This window comes from Perca flavescens, chromosome 8 (genome assembly GCF_004354835.1).
Source record: "Perca flavescens isolate YP-PL-M2 chromosome 8, PFLA_1.0, whole genome shotgun sequence".
NCBI lineage: Eukaryota > Metazoa > Chordata > Actinopteri > Perciformes > Percidae > Perca > Perca flavescens.
In genome coordinates this window covers 507,486-518,860 of record NC_041338.1, presented here as the reverse complement: position 1 = coordinate 518,860, position 11,375 = coordinate 507,486, and the positions used below count along the sequence as shown (strand labels likewise).

At 41.3% G+C, this 11,375-nt stretch overlaps 1 protein-coding gene across 1 annotated transcript; it reads left to right on the top strand.

Annotated features, from left to right (window-relative positions):
* The first annotated feature begins 644 nt into the window (after positions 1 to 644).
* On the top strand, positions 645 to 9,528 carry tat (tyrosine aminotransferase). The gene is made up of 11 exons (XM_028584336.1): positions 645 to 972; positions 1,328 to 1,432; positions 1,676 to 1,743; positions 2,498 to 2,656; positions 3,940 to 4,078; positions 4,320 to 4,372; positions 7,405 to 7,557; positions 7,668 to 7,796; positions 8,570 to 8,653; positions 9,157 to 9,255; positions 9,388 to 9,528. Exons 1-11 carry the CDS (start codon positions 645 to 647, stop codon positions 9,526 to 9,528), a joined length of 1,458 nt encoding a protein of 485 aa, XP_028440137.1.
* Positions 9,529 to 11,375: the final 1,847 nt, after the last annotated feature.

Here is an 11,375-nt window from a genome sequence, read left to right as displayed (position 1 = left end):
TGCAGTTGGACATCAGTCGAGAAATCTCCACTGTCATTCATATCATCTACTCAAAAAAGTATCAATGACCCTGTAAAAAATACTCTGCTACTAAAACAGGCCTATCACTACACTATTTTAACAACTAAAACACAGCAACAAATATTGAATCCTTGTCGTTCATCACGGGACTAAATGTAGGAACCCATTTAACTACTAGGCCTAATTACTTTTATGGCAGAAGCCCAAATATCAAGGGAAAATTAACAAAACTCTAAAATCTGCAGGTCGGGCAGGCAAGACGCGCTCCGCTTTTGAGACGCTCCCACTGTGTTATTAATATGATAGGCTACATCCATGGGTATTAACCTGTTAATAAGGGCGCCGAAATGAAAGGCAATAGGTCCGCGGAGCACAAGCGCCGCTCAGGTCCGATGTGGCCTGGTCTGTCCCGCACAGATAGCTCTCAGTTTCAAGCGGTTTCAGGTGCAGAATGTGTTTTTAGGAGATATTAGGAAGATAGCCGTCAGGAATTATGGACAGAGAGACACAACCCAACCCACGCTTATTGCACCATATTAGACCTTTGTATGCCCCCCCCCCTTTGGGCTGGGGTTATCTGTACCCTTAAGTTTGAGTAAATGTATTCTTCTGCTCCAACACTCATGTCCATCACTTTCATCAGTTCCAGGCTGGGTAACAAGTGCACCCTGGTTCAGATGAATGGGAATGGAGTCCACGGGAAACAAACTGTCAATGGCAAAAGCATGAATGGGCTCGGAGTCAACGGGAAGGCAGTAGTACATGGGAACAGCATCCACCACGTCAGTGTGAATGGCAGTTTGTATCTGGCCAAAACCAAGAGCCGCAGGCAGAGATGGGAGGTGAAGCCCTCGGAGATGGCCAACAAGACGCTCAATCCCATCAGAGCCATTGTGGATGGAATGAAGCTCACTCCGAACCCGGATAAACCCATGATTGCACTTTCCATAGGTGAGCAATAAATCAGTCAGCAGATAAACACTCTTTAGGACAATCTAATATTGTGTGATTATAATCAATAAAGGCTACCTCCTTACATTTCTGATTTGTTTCTAAAAAGATTGGAAATAAACCAGACCAATAACTTACCTATATGATATGAAATGCAATGGCATGTTGTCTGTGTACTGCGTTCACTGTCTTATTTATTTTAGTTTGACAACAACTCCACTAGCCTTTTATCTTTTAGAGATATGTGGTTTCTTACATGACTTTTTTCCATGTGTAGAGGGATACTTTGTTAAATGCCTAATCCTTGTGTTCTGTCCCTGTGGACTGATTGCTGACTATCACATCTGTTCTCCAGGGGACCCCACTGTGTTTGGAAACATGCCTACAGACTTTGCTGTGCTGCAGGCCATGAAAGACGCCATAGACTGCCAGAAATACAACGGCTATGCTCCTTCCGTTGGTAAGTCACATTAACCAGTAAACTCACTACATCTAAAGCAAACATCTTTAGGTTTGCACAAAGGAACCAGAAATTATCTGATCTCAGTAAATAACATACTATGTGCTAATGTTTACCAACCTCAGCAGTCAGTGATGTCCTGCTCCGAACAAGGACATGTAGTGGCAATTAACAAATTTGATTTTATATATACTGTATATAGAATGTATATGTACTGTATATTTTCTCTGTGTCCAACCACAGGTTATCTGAAGAGCCGACAGGCAGTGGCCAACTTTTACACCTGCCCTGAGGCTCCCCTAGAGGCAGAGGTGCTTACTTCTTAAACACCTCATACTTTTGCTAACATACTTTTTTATACATGCCTTTTCATCCTCATTCCTCTGCAGTGCTACCTTGGAACCTGAATTACAATATACTATGACAACCTAAAGTACACGTGTCAAACTTAAGGCCAGTGGGCAAAATCTGGCCCCTTGCAAATTTTGATCTGGCCCCCATACATATTTAAGTTCACAATAAATTTTGGCCCGCCTAGTTTTTGTCACTGTTTGCAAAATTGTTGCCGCTTTTTTCAACATTTTTGACGCTTTTTACGATGTTTTTGATACTTTTTACGGTATTTCTGTTGCTTCATTCAACGTTTTTGATGCTTTTTTTGGCATTTCCTTTGACATGTTTGCCGACCAAACTGTAGGTGAGAAGACTATATAGGACATGCAATAATACAGTCAAAGATAATTTCCTTTTTTGATGAGATAAAAACAATAAACTCTACATGTCATGGCCCTTGATGTGATTCTCATTTTCCACTGTGGCCCTTTAATAAATTGAGTTTGACACCCCTAACCTAATGGGATTGTTAGTGAATGAAAATTACTTCCAGCGGCATTATGTAATAAACACAATATTTTGCAAGAGTGCATGTATTGGAGTTAATCTACTTGTTACAGTGACTTTATTCTCATCAAAGACTAGAAACTGTTGAGTGTTGTTGTTTGCATGGATAAGTGGTTTTGGTGTCTATGCTTTTCAAAGTAAAGATCACCACCCTCTCTATTCCAGGATGTCATTTTGACCAGTGGCTGCAGTCAGGCCATTGACCTGGCTATCAGTGTCCTATGTAACCCAGGGGACAACATCCTGGTCCCATGCCCAGGCTTCTCTTTATATAAGACTCTGGCTGTCTCCATGGGCATCGAGGTCAAACTCTACAACCTGCTGGTAAATAGGAGCACGTACCATCCCAACTCCCATTATACTGTTTATTCTTTTGTGTCTATTCACTTAGCCTCACTGACTATGTTTACATACACACAATATTGCTGTTTTTGTCCATATACTGGAAATATGTTTGTGCATATTTAAAAACCTGTTGATATCCAAGTCTTTCATAATGTTTAAAATAGGTGTGTTTCCCGTTTTGACCAGAGATCTGGGATTTTCCTTTGGCCATGCATCTCTACCGCAGCCTTGCAAACTTTTGGCTATGGTTGGTTTGTGTACAACAACCATAGCAATGCACAGAGCTGACCCGAAGCCATAAACAGGCAAGAGGACGAAAACTGTTGCACCCTAACTGAGACCCATATTCCCAATGCGCTGTATACATGTCCAAAGAAAGCTCCGAGAAATTCCACCAGATGTTTCATTTCAGCCAGATGTCCGTCCCCTTCCTCTGTCTCTGTGTTGGTGTTCTAACCTCCGGTGGATTTGTGAGGACTATGGTTAACTGCTCCTCAGATCTCTGCAGGGTAAATCCAGACAGCTAGCTAGACTATCTGTCCAATTAGAGTTTTCTGTTGCACGACTAAAACTACTTTTGAATGTTCACATGTTCCACCAAAACAAGTTCCTTCCTGAGACTATTTAGCAGAGGCACCGTCGCTCTGTGTGGTGCTAAGACCATTGACGATTGTGATTGGTTTAAAAAAATGCCAATAAACCCAAGCACATTTTTCTTCCATCCGAGAATGCTGTGTGGACTCCACAGACTTTCCTTTGCAGCGCTGTGGAGAAAGATCTTAACCTGACTCCACCAGATGGATTGCTTCGCATTTGCTCGGCACATCCATGTGGGAACTTTCCGTTGGAGAACTTTTGGGAAGGGGTGAAAATGCTGGTTAGCTGATTGGATAAACCATCTGTCTATCACCACCTATAGTTTGTGATAGACGGGCCAAATCAACCAATCAGATCAAACTCTTGCCGAAACCATTCAGGAGAAGAGCACAAACATCTTTTCCTCCGAGAAAAGCCTCCAGTGCTGTTTTTTGCTCTTCTTTCAATGAAGGAATACGTTCTAATTCGGATAAAACTTGCGCGATAGCTACGCTCATCTCTTCCGTGGAAGCTGCCGTGTTGCCAGTCGCTTCTCAATTTTACAAGTTGCTTTCTCATGTTTGCAATAGTAACTATCCCTAAACATCTTCAAGACATGGGTATTATTATCATACACAATGAATAAAGTGTCTGCCCTCACCCAGACAAGCATCTTTGATTTGCAGCCAGAGAAGTCATGGGAGGTTGACCTGAAACACTTGGAGAGCCTGATTGACGAGAGGACATCCTGTCTGATTGTTACCAATCCATCCAACCCGTGTGGCTCTGTGTTCAGCGAGGAACACCTACAGAAAATCCTCAAAGGTTAGCTGCAGTTCTGCCAACTTGGCATGTTTATGTGCGATGTGTCACCATTTTTGTTTTCTGGAACTGCCCAAGACAAATTTCTCCTAAAGGTGACAATAAAGGCATATCTTATCTTATCTTTAGAAAAATAGTTAAAATACCTCAAAAGCTTTGAAGACAGTGGCGAACATATGGATTATCACATAAACACAGCATTTGTGTCTTAGTGAAACAATCAAATTTTGCTTGTTTTCCCCAGTGGCCTCCAGACACTGCGTTCCCATTCTGGCTGATGAAATCTACAGCAATATGGTGAGTACTACCACAGGGCTTGACCCTTTGTAACGCCAGCGAGGCACTGTTTCGGCTACAGTGACAGCAGAGGTTGAGCATCGTTTGAATTTGAACAATTCTGATTCCAATTGCATTTCTTCCTTTCGCTTACAGTTCTTATTGATTCTCGATTCCAATACTTTGGGGGGTGGAGTTGAAACAAGTTACATGCGTATTTCACAGATAGGGGGGCATTTTTTAAATTTTGATTCAATGGTGATTTACAGTTTTACCGTCTTTTTCAATGTAAGAAAATCCACACTAGAGTGTTCCATGGCTGCAACACAACAAGCGCCTGGAAGTAAAGTGGCTGCTACCGAAACCAAAACTTGCACGTGTTAAATTTGGATCCCAATGATCGGATTTGACCAAATTTTTCCAAACTATTCCAATAAAAAAAAAGTTGGGACCGGTTCTCGATGCCCAATCCTAGTGACAGCAGAAGTTGTGTTTTATTTGGGGGTATTTGCCCTGGATCTGGACCATGGGTGGACGACCCTTCATCAGAACAGGGGGGATTAGTGGGCATGTGCTGTGAATGAGGCCTGGAAGCAGCAACCAGTAAGATGGGTACACTGGATGAGCAGGGTGCATGGAGGTCAGCAGGGGTAAGTAGTGGGCGTGGGCCAGGGTGATAGTGTTTTAGACTAAAGCGTGATTTATGCTTCTGCTTAAAATCTACGCTGTGGCTACGTACGCAGGTACATGGAGACAAGGACCTACGCCGGACCCTACGCCGTAGCCTGACACACACCTCTCGAAAAATGAAACTACGCGTTGCAGCGACACACGTTGCTCGGCCGTGGCTTGGTAGCGTTGCGTTTCCCCCGACTCATTTCCTGGTTCTTCTTCTCCATAAACACCATGAGATCAAGGAGAGGGTTAACTTCTCCTGCTGCAGATCTCCCACCGTGGTCAGAAAGAACAAGGGGACACTTTGATTCTCTCACTAGGACTCTAGAGTCACTACTCCCTCTGAAGATAATCTCCATCACTCTCTCACTCACTCTATCACACACACTACACACACACACACACACACACACACACACACACACACACACACACACACACACACCTTTCAGTTTTTGGTCTTTATACAGCTACAGTATGTTCTTTTAAAAGTCAGTGTTAAATAGCATATAGTATTAATCGTGGTGATACTTTTGAAGAAATTGTTAGTAGCGTGATATGAAAATGGACAAATAGAGGTTTGGTCTGTCCATTCAACAGAGTATGAGGTTAATTCATCATTTACTGTATTATGGAGAGAGAAAAATGAGGGTCTATGTCTCAATCATCTCTGTAAAGTGCAGGGAGAATCTTGTAGTTGATGGGTGCAGATAACAGAAGTAGTTGAAGAGAGTACAGCAGAATACTAGAAATTAACGAGGATATAACTACACCAGCATTACCTAGGAGTCCCATCCACTCACAGCCATATACATACTGTATGAACAAAACTTTATTTCACAGCTACACAAAAGGGAAGGCTTGCCTCTGTGGAAACGTTTAGAGTCAGGGTTCTCGGGTGCATTTACAAAACCCCCACCATCTGACAATGTTACTTTAAAAAGCAAGCAGACCAGAATGACTCTGCACTTTTTGGCAGCATGTGTTTGCAATTATTGCATATGTGTTGGGTTGTGGTGCAGCAGGAATAGGGGCGGAATGGGGGTGTTTGGTGGGTGGAGACCACACGCCCCTATTTCTTTATGATGTGAGGGTTTGGAAGGTAAGGGGCCAGGGTGACTGTGAACTGCATCACCCAAGCAAGGCTCAGTCAGAGGGGCATTATCCCCCTGTCCCTGTCCTCCTTAAGTCAAGCATTATTGTTATAATCTTGCAGAATAAAATGTTTCCTTTTTCACACTTTTAATTTGTGCATATCTACGGCTAGTGCTGATATAGTTAGTAATTGCTCCATGTGAACCTCTCCGTACTGATCATAATGTGTTATATAATTCTATGTGTACTTAAGTCATACTTTATTTCAGAGGGGGAGGTCTGTCTGAGTAAGCTCAGACAAGCACACGCCAAAAACTGCTTGCTATGCAGGCATGTTTCAAATTGACATTGCTGTTATGTCATCCAGAGCAGTCTGGCCAATAGGACGCGGGGCAGTTCCCCGCTTCAAAGATACTGATACTGGGTTTAATGAGAACCAGCTTGAAGCTGGAAGCGTTGCAGACTCTGGTTACAGACCATCACCATCACCCTTAGCTTCTCTCTCTCTCTCTCTCTCTCTCTCTCTCTCTCTTTCTCTCTCTCTTCCTTTGGTTTCTCCCTCATCTCCAGAATAAATATTATATGATCAATAAAATAAAAATGGTTGATGGGGTTATTTATAAAAGAAATACAGCCATTTGGTCTATAATGCTTGTTTTAGAAGCTGAGGTACTGAAAAAGTTTGAGGCATGCTCTTTGTGTCATATGATTTAAAAGATTGCTACCTTATAGTAATAGGTTAGGTCATTTGTAGCATTTAAGCTGTACTTTCTAATAGCTTTATAACAGCAATGAGACAAATGACTATGTACAGTATGACAATGATGTGTTGTTTGGAAAGGGTCAGTAGTTGGGACAAATCACAGCCTCACTCTGTAGTTCCCCTCAGTTGTACACTATGCAGCGTTTTAGCATCCTTTAGTTCCGTGTATTGGTGTATTGTTTAACCTGCTCAACAACCTCATTCCCAGCGGAAGCAGGGAATGAGTCGTGCCAAACAGCTCACAAACAAAGTTTGCGACTAGGTAAACATAGTGGCGGCATATTTAGCTGCTTAAGAGCCAGATATACTTCATAACAGGAATAATACAGTGAGCGTTGGTTAGGTCTGGGCGGTTTTATCGACTTTTTAAAGCTATAGTGTGTAGTTTCTGTCGCCCCCATGAGGAATTCTAAGTAATGACAACAAAATTGTCGGTGCGTCCACATGATACAAGCCTTCCGTGATCGCACACATTTTGCCATCTGAACATATTTCATTTAGTTCCTACTCCTGTTCTCAGGTTTTCCCAGGTTGCAGTTGTCCTTCCATGGCATCTCTCAGCAGTGATGTTCCCATCCTTTCTTGCGGCGGCTTGGCTAAGCGCTGGCTGGTCCCGGGTTGGAGAATGGGATGGATCCTCATCCATGACAGGAATGATATATTTGGATCCAAGGTATGTAAGCTTTTTGTGCATTCTTCTTTTAACAGAAAGAGAAAAGGAAGACTCCAATAGATCACTGTTACATTTACCTTATTGACACATGCATTATGTCTCCTCTGCAGATTCGACAGGGTCTGGTGAAACTGAGTCAACGTATTCTGGGAGCCTGCAGTATCATCCAGGGTGCCCTGGAAAGCATCCTCAACAACACACCTCAAAGCTTCTACAGCGACACCATTAACTTCCTGAAGGTAAACAGGGGGATAATGATTAAGATCTTCTTACCATCTCTGTATTTTACTGGGACTTGCACTTCAAATAGTTGTCTTAATAGTCGGCTAGTCTATATCCACGACCTTCTACTTCCGGGATTGCTCCGTCGTATGTCCTTCTTTTTGGCCGGATGTCTGTTGCTGCTATCTGTCCAATCTGAGTTTTCTGTTGCACGACTAAAACTACTTTTGAACGTACAGACTATTTAGCAGAGGCACCGGGGGTCCGTGCGGAGCTTAGCACCGCCCAAGACGATTGTGAGTGGTTTAAAGAAATGCCAATAAACCAGAGCACGTTTCTTTCCCATCCTGGATTGCTGTGTGGACTAGCCAGACCCTCATCTGCAGCACTGTGGAGGAAGGTCTGGCAATGCGAGACTAAGAGTCTCACATTGCCAGACCTTCTCCATGTTGCCATGCATAATATGGTATTTTTTTTCATCACATTCAAATTTGTATGACATATTTTCACATATTAAAATATGCACATGTGTACATTGTGCATTAAATGTTAGATTAGAAGCACAATATGAATATAAAAACTAATACATGTATTTTGAGGCCCTGTTCTGGAAAATATTACTCATAATCCCTTTAAATTATGTGACCAAACTATTTTGTGTCTTCAGTCCTCTTCTACTATGTTAGTACTTTTTTTTTTTAAACTTGTTTTGTTTATATATAATTCATGACTTACAATATAATATGTATCATATGAGACCGATTGGATGATTTATCCTTTTCTTCCTCAGACCAACTCTGAGATTTGTTTCAATGAGCTGTGCACCGTCCCTGGCCTGAACCCTATCATGCCTTCAGGAGCCATGTACCTCATGGTCAGTACTAAAAGCATGTGTGGTTTATTTTAACTATGTATACTGTATTTGTGGATGGTTGCCTGAAATGTATATATCCCACATGAGATATAAAAACGCCTATGTGAATTACCAGCTGTTACATTACAGCATCTCAAAATTGATTGCCATATGAATAGATAAGTGGACAAAAATCAATTGAATTCAAGTAGTATGTCATTTTGAGTTAGTCGATGATATTTAATTTTGACCTTTTTATGTAGCTGATGCAGGTGTTATAAAATAATATGATGCTACAGTTGTTTTACAAGAAAAAACATTAAAATACACCAGATGAGCCAAACCTAATGGACAGTGTAACATGTTATATTGTAAATATTTCACATTCATTCATTGTAATCTAACCTATCCATGCACGTGAATCATCATTCTACAGTATTATATTATATTAAAGGAGATTTGGATATTAATTTGAGATTCTTATAAGAGGGAATGTGTGTGTGTGTGTGTGTGTGTGTGTCTAGGTGGGGATTGACATGGATCGCTTTCCAGATTTTAAGAGCGATGTGGATTTTACTGAACGGCTGGTGACCGAGCAGTCGGTCTTCTGTCTGCCTGCCTCAGTAAGACACCTTTTTCTGTCATTTATCCATTTGTCCCAACATCTTTCTACACACTTACATTTAGAATACAATGTAAAAACATGTGTGACCCCTTTAATGCCTGAGAGTATCCTTGTTCTGCCCCTCTCCCAGGCGTTTGAGTATCCTAACTTCTTTCGCATTGTGGTGACCGTGCCAGAGGAGATGATGGTGGAGGCTTGTGGTCGGATCAAGGAGTTTTGCCAGCACCACTATTGTTCCGGCAGCCACGACAGCAATTATCTGGACCAGTGATGTGGCGGAGCTGGACCAGTCTGACCCCATGGGCCTCGTGGAGCCCAAAGCCCAGAGGATGCTAGTCACATACTGTGGACTGAGCTGGAATCAGCTTTAAATGTTATTCCACCATGTTAGGAAATTAGAGCTGTAGAAATCTGATGTCAAAACTGTGGTAATAATGTCATCACTGTGGCAACAAAAAGCTTGGAAGATACATAACTGATGGTCCATTGATGGTGTAATGTTTTGATGTAAACCATATGAAATGAGCTGACCTAATATTTATATTTTATACAGGCAACTTATATTACTTGTTTTTGTGTAATGCTTTGTATATCTATGAAATGTACTCTTTGATATAAACTGCAGGATTGTAGACTGTGCATAGGGACAAAGTGCTTCACGTCATACTCTGAAAGCCGCATTATTATGTAACCCACGCAACTTCTAGGCAAGACCCGCCCTTCAATAGCATTCTCACGCTACTATTGGCCAGGCGTCCATGCTTATTCAAGGTAACGTAACCCTATTTGTTCAGGTCCTATCCCCTGACCAATCGGCTATCCTAACCTTAACCACTCAGGGTCAATGCCTAACCCCAACCAATCAAGCTGCTTCGTAGGGCGGGACTTGCCTAGAAGTTACGTGGGATCCGTAATAACGCAGAATTGACGAGAAGGCAACGTCACGCAATACAAGTCAGTGGAGAGCGGGGCGTGGTTTTCCCCTCCAGTGGTGGCAGTTCCTAAATGTGATCTGTCTCCATACTGTCACACACCAGCTGGCTTCTTTTCTGAATTGAATATATATTTGAATATGCATTTTTATAAATGTTATTATTGATAATCTTCTGTATACTTTGCTTGTGCTAGAAAACAACTTTCAACGCCGTGATAGACTCCTTTGGCATGTTTGCTTTGTTTGTATGTTAATTATGTGTCATATTAAATCATATATACATATGTATATATATATATTTTTTTCTTCTTTTTCAGACACAAAATATATTTTTCAGACACTAAATTGTATTCAGTAGTTCTGTTAATAGTTACCTAAATAAAAACATATTGACATAGCTTTCAGAACTAAGCATTTTGCACAAACAACACATAAACCAATAGAAGACTGTGAACAATAGCATGGATTTTGATCAGAATTATCAAGAGAACCCCCAACACAAAATAAGACATCTACAAGAAAACGTTACGAGCCTGAATGTTCCTTTGAACCTAAAAAAATTGAAAAGCCCTAAATCATTCCTCAGAAATTAGCTTCACATGGATTTACAATCTGTGCAACATACCACACTCTATCTTTGAATCAACAATAACCAATAAAACTAGACTGGTCACACAACACTGGCGCTCTCTTCAGAAAGGGACAGAGCAGACTGTTCTTACTTCACTGCATAGTACTTTAAAAGTAATGCTAGCATACCCTGAAAAACTAACAACATTTTCCAGGATCGCATTAACAGTTTGGGCTCCAAGGTATTTGGTTAAACATAGATTTACTTAGGTAGAAACACTATGTAAATCTGGACAGAAAGTTAGGACAATGAATAAAGTAAGCCCTCTTGCAGGCTTTTAGGGCCCGAGGCCAGCTGCCTTGTTTGCCCATTGATAATCCAGTCTTGAATATTGCCATGGGGTAGAAAATGGAATGCATGTTTGCAGAGAAATTTTAGTTTTTGTAATTATCTATTTATCTATATCTATGATGTATTATATTTAAAGATTGTGAGACTTTTTATCATTGGATATAATATGATAAAACTTAGAAATCTACAGCCTTTGTATGGTCGGTGCACAGAACAGTGATACAATATCACCATCTAATGTTGAACTGGAAATATTACAGCA